Below are 27,117 nucleotides of genomic sequence, written 5' to 3'. Positions count from 1 at the left end.
GATTTGAGAAACAACCCTTACTAAAGCTTCTGGCTTTGCCTCCTGACCCCACTCCCTCACTTTCTCAATAGACTTCTATGGGCAGCTATCATCTGATACTTCAGAGAACTGATCTGTTTGTAGAGGGGCCTAAGCGGTTTTGAATTATTCATAGAACTAGATGGGGAGCAGGGGCAGGAAAAGAGCCTTATAAGAGAAAGAAGCATTTTCTCTGATAAGATATATTACTTTTTTTTTTTTAAATATAACTTTGACTATTGATTAACAGAAAGTTTATCATGAGCACAGTGCCTATTTAACCATTGATTTTTTTTTTTCCGCTGTCAAATTACCCCAGTATAATGTAACATATCTATAGTGGAGTGAACCCAGACGCTCAGGGAAGACCTGTCAATAGCAATTTCAGCTGTGAAAATTATTACTTTTTTAAGGCGTCAATAGAGACCAGCACAGATAATAACACATATTTCCCAGCTGCTTTATTCAGACAGGATTTGTTTTATTAAAATAGTTCTGGAAAAGAAGTTCATGTTCATCTTTCATAACCCAGCATTAAATGGGAAAATATACAAGCAGTGTGACCATCTTTTGTAACCTTTTCATCCCCTTTTATATTATTTCACTGGCTTGGGGCTTATTTCATACCTGTAACAGCTACAGTGTTTGTTCAGCAGAAGACGCTGTATAACTTTACTGGAACAGTGCCCCCTAATGGTTATAAGAGCATCTTCAAATATACACCTGTGGCTGGGCAGCTGTTGCATAACTACAACTCCCAGCATCCCCTGACAGCCGCAGGCTGTCAGGGGATGCTGGGAGTTGTAGTTATGCAACAGCTGCACAGCTACAGGCTGAAGACCCAACTCAAAAAAGACGACACTCTCAAAACCGTTTCTGCCATAGCTCGATGTCACTCTGTATGACTATAATGGAGGCTGCCAGGAGGTAGAGAAGATGCCATCATATCACTGTTGGAATATTTACCATCTTAGCCCACAGCCCTGGCAGCAACCTTGTGTCACTCCGCATGTATAACGGTCATAATTTCATGGCGATACATGTTGATTCCAATCCTATAATCCGAAAATGATGCAAATAGATTTTTAATGTAAATAAAGTTGGTCTAATCTCTCATAAAGAGTTAATATTTCTGGAAGCAGCGCCACTGCTCTCTACAGGCAATGTCTGGTACTGCAACTCATCTTCGTTTACGTGAATAGGGATGTGTTGCAATACCAGACAAAAACCATAAAGCAAGAGTGGCGCCGTTCACGATGGTGATCGCGTCATTCAAAGTCTGTACAAAGGAAAATTCTGCAAGCTATATTAGGTGTCAATTACTGATTGATTTCTGCTTGCTGTCAATAAATGTTAAAATGCAAGGCTTCGGGAATGAGAATCTGGACTGGCACCATGCCCCTACAGATAATCAGCGGTGGTTCCCCCAGATATTAATGACCTAATAAAATAGTCTAGAAAAATCCCTCTAAAATGGTCCATGTTGTGCGGCAAAAATATACTGCACAACTTTATTAGTTGCAACTCGCCTGCTAAAAAGAAAAAATAGCCCAACCAAATTTGCATTAAGGTCGATGGTGGCATATGAGTCGGGATTGGATCATGCTATATCACAGTCCCAATGAGACACCATTGACTAACATGGTGTGTGATGTCATTCGGTCTTTGTGTTTAACCTGGGAAGCTCCATCACAAGTTTCTTTATTTTGCAGCAATTTTTTTTTTTTCACATCTACTCAAATCCTGCAAAATAAACGAACCCCTAACAGAAACCCGATGGACCCCATTGAAGTCAATGGGTATCCACCTGCATTAGTTAATGGGACCATCCGGGCTCTCTAATGAAGCCCCGGCGGAAATGTGAACCTTAAAGGGGTTATCTAGCCTTAGAAAAATATGGCCGCTTTCATCTTGAGACAGGATGACTTCTTGTCTCCAGTTTAGGTGTGGTTTGCAATTAAGCTCCATTGACTTCAATGGAACTGATTTGCAAGACTCCACTGAAACTGGAGACAAAAGAGGTGCTGTCGCTGGGAGAAAGCAGCCATGTTTTTCGGGTTAGAAGAACGTGGCTGGCTGTTGAAGGGAATGGAGCTGAATTGTAATACCTCACCCAACCTGAGGACAGGGGTGGCGCTGTTTTTGCAAGGCTAGGGCTACACAAGACAACTTGTTCTATTGTCTCGGAACAAAATGAGACAACATTTCACACCAGTTTCTCTACCTTCTATGTGAATACTATACAGGTTGAGGTTTCTATATAGAGACAGCAAGCAGAGATCTCAAGGAAAAAGTTGTAGAACTTTTCTTTATATCAACTTTATTTACAAAAAAAACCAAAACCCTTTAACACTGAACAGTTTTTTCCCCCCCTCTCTCTTTTGTTGTTGTGACCTCCCCGGCAATAAAAAATATTTGCGAATTATTCAAGATTTTTTTCATTTTTTGTTATGTTCTGTTTTTATTTCCCTGCAGTTTTTCCACTCATCAAGAACAAGTAACAGGGAATAAAACTGTCTGAACTAGTGCATGAACAAACATTCTGATGGAGGAGCACTACACATCTCATTTACAGGAAAAATGGTATAAAAATACAAAAAAAAAAAAAAAAAAAGAAAGAAAAAAAAAGTATAAAAATAATAATAAGTCACTAAACATTAGCAAAGTGTCCAACAGTTAAGAATCAGACTATTTCATACCCGTTACTTGCCTTGTTATTACAGGGAACCTCCCGGCATGAACCCCCCTCCCCCTCCCTCCAGGGATGGCACAATAGGCAACCTCAGATTATTGCAGTTCTATGTAATGCAGTGTTCACCAACCTGTTGAAAAACGACAACTCCCATCATGCCAGGGCATGATGGGAGTTGTAGTTTTTCAACAAGTTGGAGAACACTGATGTAACACAATACCCACAAATCTGTGTTTAAACTGAATATTCTGGATAAAGGAAAGAAAAAAAAAATGGCCGCCCAACTCAGGTGCCATCTGCGTGGTCTTCTCTCCTTTCATAGACTTTGTGTAGATTGCTCGTATAAACTGGAATTATAAATAGAAATATACATTCAAAATATATGGAAAAAAATTGAATTGTATTTCATCATATGACCCCATCCCCTCCCTTGCTGCGCAGTTCATAGGAAATACTAAAAATTTGATTTGGACTTCATGGCTATTACCAAAAAAAAAAAAAAAAACGTTCAGATTATGAACCATAATGAATGGCGAAAACTTTACATTTTCTTTAGGGAAGAAAAAAAATTTCAACCATTTTAAATTTCCTACCTAAACTCTTTGAAGTGGGAGGCAGCCGAAACGCGTCAGAGTGCCTCCAAATGCCATTGGCTTTCTGGGTGGGTGGGGGCAGAGGGACTTGGTATTGGTCCAGCCTTCAAAAATGGCCGCCTGCTTAGATGGTTGGGGGGGGGGGCACTGTAACTTGTTTTAGTAGTTTTTTTTTCTTTTTTCTCCTTTTTTTTAGACACAAAGTTGGATTTATTTGTACAAGATACAAAATGTAAACATGGCAAAATAAATAGTTAAAACAAGTGATGCAGGACCCCGATTCATGCTCATGATCCCATTAAAGATTTGTTTTTTGTTGTTTTTTTTTTCTTTGTTTTTTTTTATATCCATTCAGTTGCAAATTCAAGTGCAAAAGCATGATGATGAATATGTACTATTCAAGTAACAGAAATAATATGAATGATACAAATAAACTATTTTACAAGGTAGTGATTTTTTTTCTCCAATTTTACAAAATGTACATATAATAATTAGTATATCGGGAGGGACGTCCCATACACTTAATAGTTCATTTTAGGTCCGTGTTAAGCACGCTCTGGTCCATAGAGCATTGCAGGTTGCATTTCGGTGAAGGGGGGAAAAAAAAAAAAAAAAGAAGAAGTCAGGTCAAAGTCCATGGTGTGAAGTTATGTCACCTCCATTGCTACTGTTGTGTCTGCGATTCCGTTCAACCCCAACCTTTCTGGTTCATGGTTCTCTCTGTAACAGGAAAGGGAAAAAAAAAACAAAAAAACAATTAGTTTATATTAACTGGGCCAGATACTTTTATGTAATGCGGTGACGCACGGTATTGTAGGCGTTACTGACCACGGAGCTTACAGTACATTAGTGAGGCTGGCTGCTCCAGCACATGACCCAGCAAATGCACAACAGTGAGCAGCAATGCATACAGAACCAGCAAAACAGGGACCACATGGTGAAACCCATTACGGTGTCCATTGCTCTCCACTGATGTCCGTTGTGCAATAGATAGAACATGCGATTATGGTTTCGGTTTACGATGGAAACCATGGACCAGACGGCACAAAGGCTTGGACCAGCTTCTATTACTTATTTACTTAATTTTTAATTAATTTACTTATTTAAAATTCTCAAGGCTTCCAGTACTTATTAGCTACTGTATGTCCTGCAGGAAGTGGTGTATTCTTTTCAGTCTGACACAGTGCTCTCTGCTGACGCCTCTTTCCATGTCAGGAACTGTCCAGAGAGGAGAGGTTTTCTATGGGGATTTGCTCCTGCTCTGGACAGTTCCTGACATGGACAGAGGTGGCAGCCGAGAGCACTGTGTCAGACTGGGAAGAATACACCACTCCCTGCAGGACATACAGCAGCTGATAAGTACTGGAAGACTGGAGATTTTTAAATAGAAGTAATTTACAAATCGGTATGACTTTTTTGACACCAGTAAATTTTGAAAAAAAAATAAATAAATTAAGTGATCTATACAGATAGTCTGGTAAGTGAGCAAAGGAGGATGTGCCTATGCCTGTGTTGGGAGTCTTTTTGCAGATTCAGCCAATGAAATAGAATACAACAGTTCATCCCATCAAATTAATTTTCAATAATTTAATATGGGGAAGGGGGGGGGGATTCTTAAACAAGGCGAAAAGCAGAAAAAAAATTACAAGTTTCTCTTTATCAAGCAAAACTGTAATCATCCACAATAAATCTACAGACTGAACACAATGTAAGCAGCACATCCCTAAAACAAAATCACCATAATTAAAGTGTCGCTATAATTAAGTTCTCCCTCCTGTTGCTGAGGCAACCATACAACGTCCAATGAACAGGACCCATGGGTAAGACTCTTATCCATAGAAGACTCCTATTAATTGAATGACAGCTATGATTTCTCTAAGTTCCTGTTGCCCCCAATGCCTTATAGTGGGGTCTGTCTGGACTGCGCCATTATTGCGGTCACAAATCCCAGAATCCCGGGTAGGATAATAAAGAAAGTTAAGGTTAGACGCCCACCTGGCTATGCTGCTGATGGCACTGCTCGGAGTAACCTTTGGCACTCGATCCATGCTGGCAGCGACTGTGGCGAGTTTTAAGGCTGTGGGAGATGGTGCAGAAGTCCTTGTATTGATATGCACATTGACAGGTGACACAACACTGAGGTTGTTGAGGTGAACGGTGTTCGTTAGGCAGGAGTTACTCATAGGAAGGGTCTGGGGGCTACTTGTGCACAATGTTGGGATTAAGTGGTTAGTGGTGGGGTGTCCAACCGTCCGTACGAGCTGAACCGTGGAGATCCCTGGGCTGGATGATAGCGCCACGTTTGCAGAGTACAGCGTTTTGTTAGCCACTGAAAAATAAAACAGCATCTAGTGAGAACCAAGTGATGCTTAGTAAAACTAGCGTTATATAGCGACTCTGGTACAGTGGTTGCGCAGCCAAAGATTGGCAGGTCACTGCCCAAATTATGATATACCGTATTTTTCGTTTTATAAGATACACTTTTTAGCAAGAAAATATCTTGCTAAAAAGTGCCTGCGTCTTATATTCAGGAGACAGAGCAGCCTGACACAGACTGCCCTGATGGTCGGAGGGCTGCATAAGCTGTGCAGTCCTCTCCCTGTCAGTACTGATGAGTGGGATCAGTCCCCTGCAGGAGAGAAATCGGGAGGGCATATGCACGGCAACTTACTGAGCTGAAGGACCATCGGTGACTAATCACATGACTTACATCCCAAAAGGTCCTACACTTAATGTATCATAACTACAGAGCAGCAGAGGTATGTGTGTTACCCTGTGTGTACTGATACAACATTGTGTGTGCCCGTGAATATGTTAGTACAGCTGAGTGTGTATGATACAGCCGAGCCAAGTGTGTATAATGTTGCTGGGTGTGTATGATGTAGTACAGCTGAGTGTGTATGATACAGCCGAGCCAAGTGTATATGATGTTGCTGGGTGTATATGACATAGTAGAGCTGAGTGTGTATGGTGTAGCATAGCCAAGTGTGTATGATGTAGCTGGGTGTATATAACATAGTAGAGCTGAGTGTGTATGGTGTAGCATAGCAAAGTGTGTATGATGTAGCTGGGTGTATATAACATAGTAGAGCTGAGTGTGTATGGTGTAGAAGATCTGAGTGTGTGTTGTGCATGCAGCAGCTGTGTATGTGTAGGTACAAGGCACTGTCATTTTAATAAACTTCGACCCCTTCACTGCATTATCCCCTTCATGACTTTAGACCCCCCAGGGAAGTTTAATTAGCATGCAATATGTTTTCCCTGTTTTCAGTGGCCTAATCAGGGGTGCGTCATAGTCGGGTGCACCTTATAAAGCGAAAAATACAGTACTTCCCTGGTGCTTGGAAAAAACACACATGCACATAATGCAGTCAGTTTTCAATATATGCAATTCAAACACAACCATAAATAATTGGAGTCCATCAGCAAGCAGGAGTTTGCTTTCAGATGGCAATGGGCGATCACTTTCCAGCTACTGCACTCACACTCACCTCCCGGAGGTTGTACGACGCCGTTCAAAGTGCTGTGGCCGGTACTTTGATCCTTGTTCACTTCGCTGCGTCCCGCTGTAGCAGAGTTGATCACAGCAGAGGCAGCAAACTGAGCGCTAGCCGAGTCCAGTGTCTTGGACTTAAAGTCTGTGTTTCCAGAGCCCTAAGGAAGAGGGGAAAAAAACCTAATTCAGTAATGAGTAAAAGGGATCTCTATTATCTCCTTGTCCTTATTAAGTAGTACCTCCTGACGGCCTGTAGATGGTGCTAATGGGACCTTATCTTATTTGAACTGTGTACAACAATGAGATCTTATAAGATGCCTCTTCTGTTCAAAGTCTCTGCCAGTAGTTTTGTCAAATTTGAGGTAAAGAAAAAGCACAGCAGCAAACTGACAGCACAATGGAAGCCATCATACAGACGCCTTGGGTAAAGCTCCTTTATTCTGCACCTAAAGTCAGGGTTAGAATTATTGGAACAACCTCTCCCTTGGTGTCCCCCCCACCAAAGACATGTAATGGGATCCTCCCCTGTGGCCGCAGAAGCACTGCCAGTAGCACCAGGAGTGTCCCCAGAGTTTCAAAGGTTTTGGCACAGTTGTGCTAAAGAAATGATGCTGTTGCAAAGGAAATGGTCATTGCCTGTAGATATGTCCGTTATCAATCCCTCTGCTAACTTGTCAGGACTAATAAAATGGGACGTGTCTATTATAATGCCGCAAACATAGGAGAGCTAAGCTGCAGTAACCAGGTACGGCCACTACATAATGAACAGAGCTGGAGTTTCTGGTTCCAGTCACTGTGGACATCAGGTGCCATGACATGATGACAGCTGATCATTGGGGTTGCTTGGAGTATTGATGGCCTATCCTATCCTGTAGATCTCACAATCCTAGTAATCTTTAATGGAAGTCAGCATGCCTGTGCAAATATTTGTGCACCAAAAAGAGGAACTCTAAAGACATAAGAAATTGCAGGGCCCATGGTTAGGCACTTCTGCTCCAGCTCTACTCACCTTCTCCAGAAATACAGGTAGCCATGCTGTCCAAACGTCACCAAGCTTTGGTTTTACTGTTTGGTGTCCAAATTTGACACAGACTAATAAATGGTCCATTCACACACAAAGGACTGGCAGCAGATTTGATGTTGTTTTCCATTATTCAGTTAAATTCATATCTAAGGCAACAAATCTGCGGCAGATCCTGTACGTGTGAACGGATCCTTAGTGTTTTTCTATCACCTGATATTATACTGGGTGTGACAGGATCAGGATGAGGTATTGGGCAATGTTTTGTTTGTGGTATGTGCATAGTGGGAGCTGTTACCCCAGTGGTGCGGTACCTGTGCACTTAGATGGATCTGCTGTGTAGACTGCTGGGACTGCTGCTTCTGTTGGAGCTGCGCCAGCTGCTGTTTTTGCATCTGTACTAACTGCTGCTGATGCGTCTGGAACTGTTCCTCTGTGATGCCCCCTGTGACTGCAAGACAAAAAAAAGTTACTGCATGTATAGAGAACGCCTTAAGAAACACCATAGAAGATAAAGTCATATACACCCTTGGGTTATCAGTAACATGCAGAATGCGTTCTATTTAAAGGGTGCCTCTACCTCTTGCAGTTACTGTAGTGACTGCTACCCTATAACAGTGATCCAAGTTACACAATCACCCTCTGCACTGAAGGGTGCATCCTCTCTAGGCTGCCTGTGCTGGAAGTATACACCGAGATGTATACCTGACATAGTTTAGGCATGTCACCTACAGGCTTCCATATTTATATTAAAAACAATGCTGTACTGTGCGGTGTGAACAGATCCCAATATCGACCTCTAGCAGCTCCTATAACCATAGTGGACTCTCCATTGGTGTGCATTAAAGTTAATCTGAAAATTGTTAGGTACCAGTAACCTCCATCAGCGTTGAGATAACTTGCCAGAGCTCTGCGCTATATAGAAAAGACAGAGTTGTACCTGTCAGTCCGTTCTTGCTGGTGTTCAGTAACGCTCGCTTAATGCTCACGGCATGTCCTACAAGCCTTGAGGTACATTCTTCGCTATCACCGTCTTGAAAATGTATTCGCCTCGGCTGGAAACACTGCAGTCGACACGACTTAATATTGCTTAAGATTTCGGAGAGAGACAGTCTGTTTTCACAATGGTTATCGGAAGCATTGGTCCATGAGATATCGGGAGGGGAATGTGCAACTTGGGAAGAGCTTGAAAAAGTAGACAACATTTCCGGTTCAAGCTGCTTTAGGGTGGGGTCGTGCTGCGTTGATACCCGGTCCATTATAACCCTACAACACAAGGCAGGAGCAAGACAACAGAGGCTTTATTGGGTGCATTTCCAAACCTTTTCAAGTGTTAGGAGATTTGTAGTTGCCAAATGCTGAAAGGAGAATTCTCGTCTCATCCCATCACTGCAATCTCAGTTTCACTGTAGGGGACAGGCTCTATAGACTTACAACGGAGACCGCAGGAAGGGTAACGCACAGCCACACTCTTTTCTGGATAGTTTTAATGGACGAAGCAACCAGATCCTGACCGATCAAGAATTTTAACAGGTCTCCAAATTGTCAAAAGTTTTGCAAATGGAGACACTAAGTTCCCTGCACAATGAATGGCCTTGGTACTGCTATGCTGGGAACACTTACAGGAGTCCATAGTAGTACACCAATACTGCTTCCCCTTAAAGCGAATGTAACAGAGGTTCATCGCTTTTCTGTTTTTACCATGAATAGACTGGTGCCGGCACAGGGGATGCCAATGTTGTGGTCTTTTTTTTTTTTTTTTTTTAACCGCAGCCTGATTCCTGTGCACTGTGCCAGTCTATTACTGGCCCAGTCTGAAGCCCTTGAGGCCCCCAGTGGGAGGAAACCCCCTTCCCTCTATGATTCATTGATTCTACTGGATCCACGCCATAGGTTTCCTCCCACTTGGGGGGTGAGCCGGCCCTCCTCTAGTGCTTCAGGCCGGGCGGTGCTCGGTAATAGTCCAGCACTGTGCGTGGAAGCCAGGCTGCGGTTCAAAGTAAGGACCGTCTATTCATGGTAAACAGAAAAGCAATACCACTGGTACATTCACTTTAATTCTGATGATCAGTGGGGGTTTTAAACAATGGACCCGTCTGAATAATAAAATGCTAGCATTTCTAAGCAGATTTGACATCACTTTTTAATAAATGGAATGTACAGAAAACATAGTTTAAAAAAATATATATATATATTTTTTTAATTTACAATGAATTATTTACCTTCCACCTCGGCCCAGTCGTCTTCTTGCAAACCCTATGCAACGTCTGGGGACTGTGAGAGTGGTTAAGCAGTGCTTATACCGAAGCCTAGCCAATCCTGACAAATCTGAAGGATCGTCCATTTGGTCCAATCGGGGCTACAGAACACAGAGCGACAACGATAAGTATTTATATTCTCCAGAGAACATTTATGATCCAAATACAAAGTAACAATCAGCCCCTATTGATCACAAACTAGTAGTACAATGACATTGGCCGGGATGAGATGGGTTGTGTCTGTCAGGGGAACAGTTGCAATACTAAAAGCCTGTACACATCAAGCCGAGATCATTGTTGCTGGACCACACAAACTTATTTTCTACTTTCCAGGGAAAGGGGGGGGGGGGGATGAAAGATTATAAAGTTTCCCACAGTAAATGAATGTTCTTACGGCATAATACTGGCATCCAGTTCTTCTCCTGAAAGCAAAGGGCCCATCGGGGTCATTCTCTTCTTCCAGCTCAGACACTGGAGAGGGTACCTGGAGAGATGACAGATATTAGAGGAGCTCTTCCCTGCAGATCTGTATGGTACAGGTGACAAGCCAGCCATCGGACCAACCTGTGGAAACTCGTCATCATCGGAGCTGTGGAAGTCATACTGCTTGATGTCGCTCTTGTTAATTACTGGCAATGGCTCTGAGGCTGGTTGTGGCTGAGGGGTCACGATGGGCTCTGCTTTTGGCTTCTTTGGGTATTTCTTCTTTAGCCGGACTACTTCTACATCCTCTTTTACAGATGGATGGTGATTAGCCTAAAAAAATAAATAAATGCCTGATTAACAAAAAGGAACCATACCCCTTAGTAATCATTACTATATTGTCTGAATCACAGTATGTATACACTGTATGTATTGAGTTAATCTACTAACATACTGCATTGTCACAGTAATTCTGGCCTGGCCATTGTTCACACAATCCAAAAAGGGTCACGTTTTCAGGATGTGGACTAAGCCCCATTATATGCAGCAAAATCAGTGACAATGAGTGGAAAAAAAAAAAGGATCCCAACCACCACCATTTGCTATGAGAGGGGTGGCCAGAGAGTGATTGGCTTGGTGGTCGGGAGCTGGTTAGTAAGATTTTACTACTTTTACATCTCCCTCTGACATCTCACATGTGTCCAGGGGTTGGATTGTCCCCAGAGCCATGTGTAATGCCAGAAGTAGATACAGCAGGGCCAAACTCTTCCGCTAACTCAGGAGTGGGAGCAGCATACAGTGGGAACGCGCTGAAAAGGGGGACATGGCACAACCCCTTTAAGATATTACTTTGTGTGAACTAAAAATACCAGAATGAACCAATGAAGCTATATATGAGAAAAGAGTGGTGCAAAATACATAGGGGTGTAAAGAGAGTGAGGATGCAGACAGTTATAGCGGGAGATATATGCTGTACCTTAGATTTGCTCTCAGGAACCCGGTGATGGTTGCCATTGTGAAGGGCCATAGGAATAGGATGAATCTCCTTCTCCACTTTCGGAATTTTAATTTCATTCAAAATTTCACCTCCAAAATCACCCAAATTATACCTGTCATAGAGAGAAGTAAAGAATGTGTAAGAAACTATGGTGTGGAGGAAGAAGAACAGCTGCTGTTAAGGTGCCCATACACCTTATACTGTAGCTGGCCGTCTCTGCAGTCAGTATAAGATTTATGGAGCTCTCCTGACCGTCACCAACAGATGTCAGTGGAGAAAGGGTGTTTGGGCATGATAGAACAAATCACTGCCAGACCCCTTTGTTCACGAAAAGATGAGCCACAGTCAGAGCGGTCTAGCTGTGGCCTACGTCTCCCCTCCTCATAGAGAACACAGGAATTCTCGGCCATGCCAATAGTTGCTGTGTATAGGGAGGACAGGGGAGATAACTGATGGCCGAACAATTGTTACTGAAGGTATATGGGGACCTTAAGGTCTATGGCTGCAGCCTGCTATCACTGCTGATCTGTCAGGATTTAGTAACCGAGAAATCAAGGGATGTTTCACCTCTTCTCAACCACCTCCAACGTCAAATGCAACAATTCCCGTTTCGTCTTTTCTCTTCTTTTGATCATTTCCAAAATGGTTATGGCTCGGCTAAACTCCCTTCTGAGCTTCAGCATCTTCTCATAAGAAGCTTCATCGTTCTTCCGATTCTGCGGAGATTTGTACAAATTGTTAAAACATCGACATAACACAAGTTTCCAAATGCAGGAATGGGGACATAAAAGGGAAATCAAGAACTGCAGTGTTAAGGTACGGGCACACTACGGAATGGCGACAGAAAACCCATCGCGCATTCCGCAGCTTGCACCAGCTCGCAGACTGTGTCAGATGCCCGTGTCATACACTTCATTCTATGCAATAACCTGTTCATTCTTTGGACGGATGACGGAATCCGCCGTGCATAGAATGAAGTCTATGACACGCCATGCACGTACCCTAAAGCTTCAAATGACAAACCAAGAAACTCACCTTTCGCGTCTGCATCTTCTCAGTTCTCCGTCGGAATGCAACGTATGGGTCGTTGTTGGTGGACCCGTCACGTTTCTCCTGTTTGATTTGGGGGATGAGGGAGGGCCCCCTGCAGTTTTTCCTTTTTCTTACCCAGTAGTCATACACAGATTTGATAAGGTAATCATCCTCATTTAGCAGCAACTTTGCTTCCTGAAGAGTGACAAGCTGAAACAGGAGAGGGGAACATATATTAGGCCAAAGTAATTCTATGTTATCGCTCCAGGAGAACTACAATGAAAAATTTGAGAGTTTGTGCTATGCTGCCTTATGAGTCTCCATAGTAACAGACAAAAAATCCTGTGTAGTCTGAACAGTAGTCAATTTCCATCTGTAAGTCTCCTATTTCTCCAATAAATTTTGGTATTTACAAAAATGAACAGGGGACTAAGGGAAATGAAAGAAAATATCCTAAGACCCCCTTGTAAATGGGTTTTCAGGGGCATTAATACTGGTGGCCTATTATTTGCCAAGGACATCAATATAAGGTTTAGTAGGTGTCTGATTCCCAAATCTTTAGCTGATCAGCACAGATCAGTGAACCAAAAGTTCCGAACTTTGATGTAAAGTTCAGATTCATCTGAACAGAACTTTTGAAAAATTTGGCGAACCGAACATTTAAAAGGTTTGCTCATCTCTTCTGATGCCGTAATGATTTATTACTTACCAGGCACATCTCTGTATATCTGGTAGCAGCTGTGCACACATTGCTAGTCCTATAAAAGTGAATGAAGTGCCCCCCCAGCTCCTATGATCACTGCGACCTGTTCAATTAGCTGATGGTGGGGGTGTCAGGAGTTATGCATCCATTATCATTGGATACCTACAGCCTATTCTGAGGCTATGCAGTCTAACAGCCCCAGAACCCCCCTTTTAGACTGATATTGGGTGTATGTAAATTCTTAGCGTGTCCCCCGCTCACCTGGTTGGAGCTCGCCTTTTCCAGCCTGTCAATCATAATCTCAAACTGCAGTGGTTTGATTTCCATCTTCCTGTTGAGCCGGTTGAGCAACGTCTCATCTTCCGAGTCCATGTCGTAATCTGGCTGCTCATTGTCCAGATTAAATGCTACAAGGTAAAATGGATTGGAGAGGATTAGTAAACTGCTACAACCAAAACAATGGTGTCATCTTGAATACACATAGCTGGTAAAAGGAATAATGGTTTACTTTAAGTCACATATGATGTATCCAAACTTTACAAAGGCACGTGTCTACATAAAGAATGTAATGTGTACAGCATGTGCCTATATACAGTATGTAATGTGTACAGCATGTGCCTATATACAGTATGTAATGTGTACAGCATGTGCCTATATACAGTATGTAATGTGTACAGCATGTGCCTATATACAGTATGTAAGGCTTACAGCATGTGCCTATATACAGTATGTAAGGTGTACAGCATGGCCTATATACAGTATGTAAGGTGTACAGCATGGCCTATATACAGTATGTAAGGTGTACAGCACATGTCACCTAATCTCTATATGCGCAGAGTGATATAAAATGCAGAAATTACTTTTGGTCATTATAGAAAGTAAGAACATTGCACAGAAACTAGGGGATACAGGACCATTTCATCAGACCAGTGTGAGGAGTCAATGGGAGAGCCCAGCTTATACAGAGGGCATTGAGTCTTGGCTTCCTGTGCGGACGGGCAGGTGGCCGATGGAGTCAGAAGCAACAGATGCGGCCTGTGTGATAACTGGAAGGATGACAGGGAGGGTGAAGCCGCCGCCGCGGAGGAACTTACGCTGAATGTGAATCAACTGCTTGGGCTGCTTATACTCTCCTTTGTACAGGCGACTGTAGTAGATGACATTGCTCTCGGCCTCAGGGACAGGAATCACCATGCTTTCTTTCTTTTCTCTAAAAACTTGCTGTGCCGAGATAGCGCGTTGTAAGTGATGTTCCTGCAAACGGACAAGAAGATTAATAAGTACAATACGAAATATACAATATGGAAAGCAATAACTAAAGCAAGCCGTACAAAAGAGGAAACTGTCCACCACATTCAGAGATCAGCCATGATGGACTGCAGCTCATGGCAATGGAGAGGTCCCTTATACACAATCTGTACACCTAAGTGCTGTGTGCAGCACTTGTGATGCTGAGCCTCCCCTCATGTCTTTTCCAGTGTATAATAGTATCAGAATATACATTACACTCAGGGAAGCTGTGTGTGTCACCAGCTCTACAGCCACAGCACCAACTAGTAGAGTGCATAGGAAAAGCTGTCAATCACTGCTTGCTCTACAACACTGTTCTGCAGCTACAGCCCTACTGACACGCACAGCTTCCCCAAGTGTAATGTCTATTCTAATACTATTATGCACTGGAAAAGACATCAGGGGAAGCTCAGTATCACCCAAGGCTTGAGCAGCCCTACAGTTCCTGACACACCCATTGGTGGCAGCAGAGACCATGTCTCCCCTCGCTTCTGTCACTCAATGTGAAAACTAAAATTATATATACACATACATATACACACACACACACACACACACACACACAGTGGTACCTCGGTTTAAGTGCAACTTGGATTAAGAGCGTTGTGCTAGAGCAAGAAGAGCTCACAGTTTTTCTTGGTTGTAACTTTGTTTAAGGGCATTGCTTTGGTTTAAGAGCTCCCTGTACTGGGTGGGAGGGGCAGGGTCTGCATAGCGGGGTCTACAGCACTGTACTTTGACCTAGGAAGTCTCTCTCACCTTCCAAATCATAGCAGATCCACTTTAGGCTAGGGCTTACATCAGGGGACACGACTGTGGAGGTGATCACTCCATAGCTGTAACCCCTTTCTCCCCAGACAGAAAGTGCTGCTATACTGTGCCCACATCTGTCCTGCTCATTCCTTCATGCTCCCTGCAGTCTTTGTCAGTCCTGGTGTTTCCCATTCTCTCCATTTCAGCTATAATGTGCCTGCACTTACACTCAGCTATACACACTGCTGCTATAATGTGCCTGCACTTACACTCAGCTATACACACAGCTGCTATACTGTGCTCACCTCTGCCCAGCTCATTCCTTCAAGCTCCCTGCAGTCTCTGTCAGTCCTGGTGTTTCCCATCCTCTCCATTTCGGCTATAAATGTGCCTGCACTTACACTCAGCTATACACACTGCTGTATAGAAAAGTTTCTGTCTCTGTAATTCTCACTTCCTGATTGGTCCATTGGTTCCATCCTGTATCTACAAACTGCTGCTGTGTTATCAGGGTTATGCAGTTACTATACATTATACTCCACATGCTGATACTAAACTCTACAGTAACTTATAATATGACACAGTCAGCTGCTTCTAAATGTTTGCTGCATTTGTTATACATAGAAAAATTTGCTTTGGTTTAAGAGTGATGTGAATTACAAGCACAGCACCGGAACAAATTATGCTCGTAATCCAAGGCACCACTGTGTGTGTATATATCAATATCATAATACCCCTTCAAGAAAATCATAGTGTCTGCATGTATAGAATTTGGTCAGTCCGGGACATGAACACTGGCAGACCTTGGGCCCTTCTTTAGATTCTCAGCTGCAATAGCACCCCGCTATCATGTTTTGGGGGCACCAATGGGAGGACAGAGGGAGCCCGCTCACCTCATGGAGTTAAAGGGGTTATCCAGTGCTACAAAAGCATGTTTTTGTAGATGTTTTCTGCATAACCCCTTTAAACAGCTGGGACTGGAGGTATCCGATCTCCTGGCCCCCACCATAATGATAACTCACAGAGTGATAACAGTAGATAAGCGGCGCAGAGGAACAGATCAGACACTTCTAGACTGTTCTGTTTTTTTAGAACTACAATAAAATACTGGAAAAAAAACAAAACCTCTCCACATACATCATTGCAGACACCTCAGTTGAGATTCTTTTCAGGAACAAACATTAGACCCCCATTAGAGGGCAGACAAGTGACACCAGTATCGAGCGCCCCCCACCTCTTAATAAGCCGCCGCTATGCGCACACACACGCCCCATGACAACACAGCAATATCAATGTGGACGGATACTGATGTGCTGCCATGAATACCGAGGAGCTGCCACATCCACCTGCCACCAGCGCCATCCATCCCAGGGGTTGGTGAAGAGGCTTAGCGGGGTTTAACCCCTTTCATCCACTTCTTGTATACCACTTATCACCTGTCCTGAGGGCATACACCTTCCTCTTAGTATAACCCCTTTATACGAGCTGTGATGCCAGACGAGGCTGATCATGCTGGGAACACTGGAGACAACTTTCCTACAATAACCGACACTAGATGGCGCCACAAGCAGGGGATATAGGAGGTGTATCTTACTTACAATGCACATAGGAGACCATCAACAAGAAGGATGGAGACAGTCACTATGGACAATGACCCAAACTGATATACTGCGCGGCAGACGTCACTTCTTGTGGATATACTGATATACGACAGACAAACTAATAACTAAAAGATGCATAAAATGCTACAATTGTCAAGAAACAAAATACATCATATAGGACCGTGTAGTTTTGCAAATATTCATGCCCTATACAGATCATTACTTATGGTTACACACTGAATCTCTACAACTTGGGACCAACTAATCATCTGGGCTTCGCCAATACAGTCTACGCAGCCACGTCTGGGCTTCGCCAATACAGTCTACGCAGCCCCGTCTGGGCTTCGCCAATACAGTCTACGCAGCCACGTCTGGGCTTCGCCAATACAGTCTACGCACCCACGTCTGGGCTTCGCCAATACAGTCTACGCAGCCACGTCTGGGCTTCGCCAATACAGTCTACGCAGCCACGTCTGGGCTTCGCCAATACAGTCTACGCAGCCACGTCTGGGCTTCGCCAATACAGTCTACGCAGCCACGTCTGGGCTTCGCCAATACAGTCTACGCAGCCACGTCTGGGCTTCGCCAATACAGTCTACGCAGCCACGTCTGGGCTTCGCCAATACAGTCTACGCAGCCACGTCTGGGCTTCGCCAATACAGTCTACGCAGCCACGTCTGGGCTTCGCCAATACAGTCTACGCAGCCACGTCTGGGCTTCGCCAATACAGTCTACGCAGCCACGTCTGGGCTTCGCCACCTGATTAGCTTTAGGCCTAGGTATAAATGGCGCCAAATTTACACCCCCTGGCATGGTCCAATAGCCGCAAGATGTTGCCAAGATTGTTCAGCAACACTGTGCAGCTATTGGTGACCATGTGGGGGCGCAGTGCCAGCCGTATGCATACATGTGGGATGGCGGCTCCAGGCTTTATTGCAGGTGTTTTTTCTTTTCAAACAATCTAATGAAGCCCGGCAAGGGCAATCGCCTGACAAAGCCCGGCAAGGGCAATCGCCTGACAAAGCCCGGCAAGGGCAATCGCCTGACAAAGCCCGGCAAGGGCAATCGCCTGACAAAGCCCGGCAAGGGCAATCGCCTGACAAAGCCCGGCAAGGGCAATCATATGGCAGAGCCCAGAGTCCACATAAACAGTTATGTAAACAAAGAAAGGCAAAACTACAAACAAAACTACAAATGTGTGAATACAGCCTTATTATATGATCCAAACAAACCTCTCAGGCAGCCTTGGATTACAGCTTTCAGGTAATGACTGCACCTAGAGCAGGGGGTCAAACTCATGGCTCTCCAGCTGTTCCAAAACTACAATACCCATCATGCCTGGACAGCCAGAGCTTTAGAAGCCGTCCGTCTCCAGGATAGGTGGTAAGCATCAGGACAGTGGGGGGTCTCTTACCCAGGACTGAATGAAGCAGTGAAACGGTTACCCTCTGACCATGGGATTGAGGATAGATTGTTTGGGGTCCCATTGATCACATGAATGGAGGAAATTTGTCCCCTGAACGAATGAATGGCTGATCAGTGGGGGTAAGGGTACCATTACACAAAGCGGTTTTTCGACCATGATTAACCATAAACAAACTCAAATGACCGATATGGCGAACGACCTGAAATCGTTACCCAACACACAGGACGATGATCGATACTTTTGATCGTTATTGCAGTCGTCCTGTCATCACCACTGCATTCGCCGCTACTGCGAACGACGTCTTATTACATGCGAACGATTTGCAATCGATCAACGATAAAAAATAGGCCTAAATTCTATTAAATGACCAACAATTTCTTGTTGGTCGTTTAATTGTGGTCTGCTGTAACACAAAACGATTATCATTCAAATCCGAACAATTTTTTGAACGATAATCGTTCTGTGTAATCAGGGCTGTGGAGTCGGTAAGCTGCAGCTCCAACTCCGACTCCTGAACTTTATCAGGACCGACTCAGACTCCTGCTCCTTCATAAATGGCCGGTCATATACCAGGGGAGTTATTTATCACACTCACTCAGCAGCTTCTCCCTAATGTCCTACATGATCCTGGGGCGACTTCTGAGGGAATAAAGGAAAGATATAAAGCAGCTTCACCTGTGTGTGCAGTGGATGCAGCCAGTCTCCAGCCTCCATGTCCTGAACTACTCACAACTAGACTAGATGGAGTAGGTGGTCTTTTCCTGCTGACAATCTTCTATGTTTCTAACTAAATATTCACCATACTTAAAGGACACCTGTCACCCCCCGTGCCGGGGTGACAGGCTCCGGACCCCCTGTTAGACCCCCCTATACTTACGTGATTCCGCCGGGTCCCGCTTCCTGAGTCGGCCGGGTCCCGGAGATATCAGCTCCCGAAGCCCGGCGCGCGCGCTGACAGCAGAGTCAGGCGCCCATAGAGAATGAATGGGGAGTCCGATGCTCCGTCATTCTCTATGGGCATCGGACTCATCTCTCAGCGCGCGCGCCGGGCTTCGGGAGCTGATATCTCCGGGACCCGGCCGACTCAGGAAGCGGGACCCGGCGGAATCACGTAAGTATAGGGAGGTCTAACAGGGGGTCCGGAGCCTGTCACCCCGGCACGGGGGGTGACAGGTCCTCTTTAACCCCTTAAGGACAGAGCCTGAAATGGCCTTAAGGACCGGAGCAAATTTTATGAATTTGACCAGTGTCACTTTATTCATTAATAACTTCGGGATGCTTTTACCTATCCGGCTGATTCTGAGATTGTTTTCTCGTGACATATTGTACTTCACATTTCTTGTAAATTGGAGTCGATACTTATAACGAATCTTTATGAAAAAACCCAAAATAGCGTGAAAAATTGTGAAAAAATGCATTTTTCCAACTTTAAAACTTTTCTGCTTATACAGAAAATGGTTATACCACATAAATTATATATTAAATAGCATTAGCAACATGTCTACTTTATGTTGGCAGCATTTATTAAACTATATTTCATTTTTTTTAGACAATAGGAAGCTTAAAACATTAGCAGCAAATTTCCAAATTTTCAGTAAAATTTCAAAATCAGATATTTTTAGGGAACTGTTCAGGTTTAAAGTGTATTTGAGGGGACTGTGTGTTAGAAAGCCTCACGAAGCACCCCATTTCAGAAACTGCACCCCCTAAACTCTGCAAAAGCACATCCAGAAAGTTTTTTAACCCTTTAGGGGAGTCACAGAAATAAAAGCTAAGTGTGTAAGAAATTTGAAAATTTTAATTTTCTGTGCAGAGATTTTATTGTAATCCAATATTTTTCATAATTATAAACCTATTACCAGAGAAATGCACCCCAATATTGATTGCCCCATTTCTGCAGTTTATAGAAATACCCCATATGTGGCCCTATTGCGCTATTTGACGCAACCACAAGCCTCAGATATAAGGGAGCGCCTAGTGAATTTCAATGGCTCCGTTATTTTTGGTCATTTTTGACTGTACCACTTCAGGTTGGCAGAGGCTCTGGGGTGCCAAAACCTAAAAAACACCCCTAAAGGGACACCATTTAGAAAACTACACCCCTCAAGGAATGTAACAAGGGGTGCGGTGAGCATCTGGACCCCACAGGTGCTTCACAGATTTTCCAAACAATATGGCTTGAAAAAAGACTAAAGTATTTTTTACACTAAAATGTTGTTCTAGCCTTCAATTTTTCATTTTCACAAAGGGATAAAAGGAAAAAAAAAACACAAAACATGTAGCACAGTTTCTCCCGAGTACGGAAATACCCCACATGTGGACATAAAGTGCCAAGCGGGCGCAGGACGAGCCTCCAAAGGGAAGGAGCGCCAATTGGCTTTTGGAAGCTGGATTTCACTGGAATGGATTTCAAGGGCCATGTCGCATTTACAGAGCCCTCGTGCTGCCAAGACACTGGAAACCCCCCACAAGTGACCCCATTCTGGAAACTACACCCCTCAAGGAATCTAACAAGGGGTGCAGTGAGCATATGGACCCCACTGGTGACGGGCACAAATGTGGAAAAATGTGACGTGAAAGTGAAAATTTTCATTTTTTCACTTTCATGGCACAAATGTGCCCGTCATCCAGGGGTCCATATCCTCACTGCACCCCTTGTTAGATTCCTTGAGGGGTGCAGTTTCCAGAATGGGGTCACTTGTGGGGGGTTTACAGTGTTTTGGCAGCACAAGGGCTCTGTAAATGCGACATGGCGTTCATCATCCATTCTAGCCAAATCCAACCTCTAAAATCCAAATGGCGCTCCTTCCCTTCGGAGGCTTGCCCTGCACCCACATGGCGCTTTATGTCCACATGTGGGGTATTTACGGACTCGGGGGAAATTGCTCTACACATTTTGTGTGTTTTTTTCTCTTTTAACCCCTTGTGAAAATGATAAATTCAAGGCTAGACCAACATTATAGTGTAAAAAATTTAATATTTCATTTTCACGCCACATTGTTCCACATTTGTGCCCGTCACCAGTGGGGTCCATATGCTGACTACACCCCTTGTTACATTCCTTGAGGGGTGTAGTTTCCATAATAGGGTCACTTGTGGGGGGTTTAACTGTCTTGGCAACACAGGGGCCTTTTGAATGCAACATGGCCCCTCGAAATCCATTCCATCCAAATCCAGCCTTCAAAAACCAAATGGCGCACCTTCCCTTTGGAGGCTTACCCTGCACCCGCATGGCGCTTTATGTCCACATGTGGGGTATTTCCGTACTCAGGGGAAATTGCTCTACACATTGTGTTTTTTTTTATCTTTTAACCCCTTGTGAAAATGAAAAAATCAAGACAAGATCAATGATTTAGAGTAAAAATTTTAAAAAAATTACACTAAATGTTGGTCTAGCCTTGATTTTTTTCCATTTCCACAAGGGGTTAAAAAAGAAAATGAACACAAAACGTGTAGGGTAGTTTCCCCTGAGTACGAAAATACCCCACATGTGGACATAATTTGCCATATGGGCACAGGGCAAGTCACCAAAAGGACAGAGCGCCATTTAGAGGCTGGAATGGGGGATGGAGGCCATGTCGCAATTACAAAGCTCCTGTGCTGCCAGAACAGTAGAAACCCCCGACAAGTGACCCCATTCTGGAAACTACACCCCATAAGGAATCTAACAAGGGGTGCAGTGAGCATATGGACCCCACTAGTGATGGGCACATGTGTAGGACATGTGCCGTGAAAATAAAAAATACCATTTTTTTCATTTTCACGTCCCAAATGTGGCCGTCACCAGGGGGCCATATACCCGCTGCCCCACTTGTTAGATTCCTTATGGGGTGTAGTTTCCAGAATGGGGTCACTTGTGGGGGGTTTCTACTGTCCTGGCCGCACAGAGGCTTTGTAATTGCATCATGGCCTCCTCTAATGGGAATGGCGGCCATGTCTATTTAGCTGGGGAAAAGGGACAATTCTAATTTATTTGGGGGTATTAGGCCAATTATTAGTTTATAAGGTTGGAAATGACAGGTGCCCATCAAATTCAACCTGTGTTGATCCAGAGGAAGGCAAAAACCCCTCGTGAGGCAGACGACAGTAGCCTCATCACAGGGGAAAAATTCCTTCCCGACTCCATAATGGCGATCAGAATAATCCCCGGATCAACGTGACCCCTGAAATAGGAATAAGGGACAGAATTTAGATAATGTAGAACCCCAGTGACGTGTGGTGCGCCTTGGAGCGATCCAGTATGCAGAGGCCGGGGGGATCAGGACAGGTGTCACACTGGAAAATGGTGTCCTTCCTGATCCCCCTGTTACCCCACACTCTGCACTTCTTCTGGGGTCTCCTGTTCTCCAGTGTGGGGGACGTCACCTGAAAAATGTTGTCCTGGTGCGATACGGGGTCCTTCATATCCAGAAGCGCTGGGTCCGCTCCATGGCTGCTAAATATTAGGGCTTTATTACGGCTTCTGATATGTTTGGATCGTGCCGCAAGCTACAGTAGTTCGGGCAGCGAGGGACCGGAAGAGGGGGTGCTGGTATAAAGGTTATCCCCGTACGGGTGGTGGTGACCTTTATCCAGCAGTGGGAAGATCAGTTCCCGGACGATCTCCCCACTAACTCCGAGGATGGGGGGGGGGGGCATCTGGCGGCTGGATTCGAGTGTCCCTTCCTTCATACACTCTAAGGGTACGTGCACACTGCGGAATCGCGAAGGATAACCCTTTGTGCATTCCGCAGTTGGCACCCGCCGGCGGACTGATGCAGGCGCACGTCTCCGTCCGTGTCGTAGACTCCATTCTATGCACGGGCGGATTCCGCTCTGCGTCCAACGTGTTGATGGAATGACGGATAATGGAATCCGCCCATGCATAGGATAGAGTCTATGACACAGGCGGAGACGCGCCCCTGCATCAGTCCGCCGGCGGGTGCCAGCTGCGGAATGCACGAAGGGTTATCCTTCGCCATTCCGCAGTGTGCACGTACCCTAAATCTGTAAGTGTACCCTGAGGTACTCTCACAGAGTTTGTAGAATTTCACGCCATACCGTCATCTCTTATTGGGACGGTACTGGCGGAAAAGACGTGTCTGGGGGGCAGCGTACGCTACGCTACTCCCAGACACGTCACTGGATGATGAGGAGGATGAGGATGAATGGAGGAAAGAAGGATCCCCCCAATTCATCCTCACTGGCTGTTTCGGTGTCGGAGGCAATAATAATGTATGCGTCCGACACCGAAAACACCCTGGGGGCCATCTTTATATGGGGACTAGTATATGGGGTATGTAGTGGTGTAGTGTAAAACTTTATTCAATGTAGTGTGGTGTAATGTAGTGTTTTTTTACGTGTTTTTTACAGTAAGTATACAAAAAAAACCTACGCCAAAAATGGTGTTGCTGATGAATGCCGCACTTATGTTCGGCACTTATAAGCAGACCGTGGCAGTAGGATATAAAAAAAAAAACACCCTACGCCAAAATGGAGGAGTTGCTGATTAGCAGCGCACTTTCGTGCGATGCTGATCAACACTCAGCGGCGATAGGGTGCGGAAAATAGAAAAAAAAAAAATTGGGAAAAATTTTTTTTTTTTTACTACATTCTGAACATCCCTGTAGTGGCTGATACGTGTATTACACTTATCAGCCGCTAGGGGGCAGCAGAGCGCAAGATCCGAAAATAGACGACGCTGGAGCCGGAAAAATACGAAAATAGACGACGCTGGAGCCGGAAAGAGACGATCGGGACTCACGGAAGAAGCCGAAGTCCCAACAAGAGGAAGTGGACGCCGGGAACCCGGAAGACGCCGATCAGGACCCCGGGACAGGTGAGTAATGTACAAATACCTGCTCCGGACCCCTCAGCTACCTAGCTGAGGGGTCCGGAGCAGGTATTTATTACTTGTGGGGACTTTGATCGCCGTGAACGGCCGGCCGGCTGGCCGGCCGTTCACGGCGATCGGGACGGTGGTACCGTGACCACCATTACTTTTTACAGTAATGGCGGTCGGTGCCGTCCTCGGACAGCACCGACCGCCATTTTTTTCCGGGTCATCGGGCCACCGATGGCCCGGAAAGGTTCCGATCGCCGCTATGGGCTTATCAGCCAATAGCGGCGATCGTCGGCATGGGGGGGGTTAACAACCCTCCATGCCGACAGGGAGAGATGGCCTGCTATGTATTATAGCAGGCTATCTCCCCCGATCGGGACCCGGCCGGCCGCGGCGCCCGTTTAAAGGGATGACGTACCGGCACGTCATGGGTCCTTAAGTGACAGTGATCCATGACGTGCCGGTACGTCATGGGTCCTTAAGAGGTTAAAGAAACACTGCTACCACTGCCAGATCCCTGTGATATAGAGGTCAGCCATAGTGATATACAGGGGGTCACACATAGTAATATAGAGAGGGGGGGTCACACATACTGATATACAGGGAGTCATACATAGTGATATAGAGAGGGGTCACACATAGTGATATAGAGGTCACACAGTGATATAGAAAGTCACTGTGGGGGCACGCAATAGCAGCAGCCATAGCATACACACACACACACCCTGCTGCAGCCATAGCATACACACACACACCCTGCTGCAGCCATAGCACACACACACAGCCTGCTGCAGCCATAGCATACTCACACAGCCTGCTGCAGCCATAGCATACTCACACACACACACACACACACACACACACACACCCTGCTGCAGCCATAGCATACACACAATCTTCTTCCAGAGAGAAAACACCACACTGAGGACAGAGGTTACTGCTACACTACTTATGTCTTCTTCTCCTCCTCTATATTACACAGGATATCTCCGTATTACACTGCTGCTCATATACAGTCATCCAGCATCCAGGTAGAGAACAGCACAGATCTCCCCCCACACAATGGACTCTTCCAGCTCAGAAACAAACTGCCAAATAGTGACCGACAACTTTTCCCTGACCACCCTTATCTAATAGGGCCGGTGTCCTATTAGAATGTTGATCATAATATATAGTCAAGAGCAAAACTTGTAAAATTCATATCAAAATTCAATTCTACATTTTCTAAAGATTTTTTTTAAAGCTTGAGTCGGTACATTTTTTTTCCAACTCCGGCTCCAGCCAAAGCTAGCTCCCACTCCGACTCCAGCCAAAACTAGCTCAGACTCAGACTCCACAGCCCTGTGTGTAATACCACCCTAAGGCTGCATGCATGATGATCCAACTATCCCCTGTGTAGAAGGCTATGTTCACACTACGTAAAACTACGGCCGCAGTTCTCGCCGCAGAACTACGGGCGTAGTTTTGCGGTGTGTGACATAGCCTTATTGTCAATTGGATCCCGGCCGGAGCGTACACACATCGTATACGCTCCGGCCGGGATCCTGTGCGGCGCCGGAAAAAAACTGATGGGTCAGTTTTCTGCGGCCGGAATTCAGTGAATTCCGGCCGCAGAAAGACCTGTCAGTTCACACAGTGAGAAATATGTAGAAGACGGCACTTCCGTGGCGGTGGTGCTCGAGGTGAGAAAAATGTTCAGATATTAGGAAGAGCCCGGCACTCACACAGTGAAGCAAGCGGCTCCGGCCGCTCGCTTCACTGAGGGCTATGGGAAGCTCTGATGCGGGCGCGCGCACTTAAGTACCGGCCGAGATGATCCGGCCAGAGAACGGCCGGTCTCATCCAGCGTGTGCACATAGCCTAAAGGTGGAATACCCCTTTAAATTTGGGAACAGACCCCTCCCCCAGTCTCATAATCAATGGAAGTCTTTGTTGTCAGACACCCCCTATTCAATCTTGGCATAGCACTCTTAAAGGGGAATCTAATCCCAAGGGTCTGATCGCCTCCAATCGAGAATAGGGAGCAGAGTCCTCCATTAGAAGGGAACAGCGGGTCACAACTCCTTTAAGGCCATTCCCCCCCCCCCGCAATTCTACTTATTTTTCCTCCTCTTTTGGCACAGACACCATCTGTACCTCATATTACAGAGGCATGCCCCCGCCTAGAACACCTAGGGGTACATAACGCCATGTGCTGAGCAGTTACTGAGCCCCCACAATGCACTGCTCTGAGAATAATAATCAGCAGCCATGATGTATGGAGACAGATCCCATAGGAATGACCTGTCATTAGACCTTACCCCTCATGTACAGGGTAGACAGCAGAGACAGATCCGCACCACTGACCCAGATTAAAGCATAAAATTACACTTTAAATATATATGACCCCCTACTGCCTGGCTAAACCCTGCGGACCGTGCTCTTCTGCTCCTCCAGCCACGTTCCCTCCCATAGAGAATAGCAGAAGCCGGCATCAGAGCAGTAGTTAAATAAGCTATTCTTCAATCCCGGCACGTAGCGGCCCCATCCCCCACCTGGCATGACAACTCCGATGGCCTCCGGAACAAGCAGCAATTTCACCAGCACATCAGTCACTGAACAGCGTCACAATCCCTCCAGAACATTTCCTGGAGACGCCGCTGTTCTAGGTCCGATAACATTAGCTGTCCATCCAGAGGGCTCAGCCACGGCCGCCACCTTACCTTATAACAGATGCATCAATTGCTCCAAACTTGTAGTTATAAAGCAGTGAATAGACTCTAAAGACATATACAGCTGGATACAAAGCTGCTGGGAGGAAGGCGTCCATGTAAAGCAGGGATGGGGAACCTTCGGCCCGCAAGCTGTAGCAAAACTACAATCCCATCATGCCTGGACAGCCAAAGCTTTAGCATGATGGGAATTGTAGTTTTGAAACAGCAGGAGGGCCAAAGGTTCCCCCGTCCCTGACAGTCCTCGATATGAAGGGGACTTACAATTACAAATGGAAAGGG

General features: G+C 45.2%; 1 protein-coding gene across 1 annotated transcript in view; it reads right to left on the bottom strand.

Moving 5' to 3' along the window:
- Positions 1-821: 821 nt before the first annotated feature.
- EPC2 (enhancer of polycomb homolog 2) overlaps positions 822-27,117 on the bottom strand; it is a 46,810-nt gene continuing 20,514 nt past the window's right edge. Inside the window, exons 2-14 of the mRNA XM_069982673.1 lie at positions 14,328-14,487; positions 13,495-13,640; positions 12,534-12,740; positions 12,066-12,214; positions 11,478-11,610; positions 10,643-10,834; positions 10,473-10,562; positions 10,043-10,179; positions 8,761-9,086; positions 8,135-8,271; positions 6,795-6,957; positions 5,299-5,632; positions 822-4,023 (exon numbers count right to left, since the gene is read on the bottom strand). Coding sequence (XP_069838774.1) covers positions 3,951-4,023; positions 5,299-5,632; positions 6,795-6,957; positions 8,135-8,271; positions 8,761-9,086; positions 10,043-10,179; positions 10,473-10,562; positions 10,643-10,834; positions 11,478-11,610; positions 12,066-12,214; positions 12,534-12,740; positions 13,495-13,640; positions 14,328-14,487 — 2,247 coding nt within the window. The 3' untranslated portion in view covers positions 822-3,950. The remainder of the gene's footprint in view (positions 4,024-5,298; positions 5,633-6,794; positions 6,958-8,134; positions 8,272-8,760; positions 9,087-10,042; positions 10,180-10,472; positions 10,563-10,642; positions 10,835-11,477; positions 11,611-12,065; positions 12,215-12,533; positions 12,741-13,494; positions 13,641-14,327; positions 14,488-27,117) is intronic.

Source organism: Dendropsophus ebraccatus, chromosome 9 (assembly GCF_027789765.1).
Source record: "Dendropsophus ebraccatus isolate aDenEbr1 chromosome 9, aDenEbr1.pat, whole genome shotgun sequence".
Lineage (NCBI taxonomy): Eukaryota > Metazoa > Chordata > Amphibia > Anura > Hylidae > Dendropsophus > Dendropsophus ebraccatus.
This window is presented reverse-complemented; position numbering and strand designations above follow the sequence as displayed.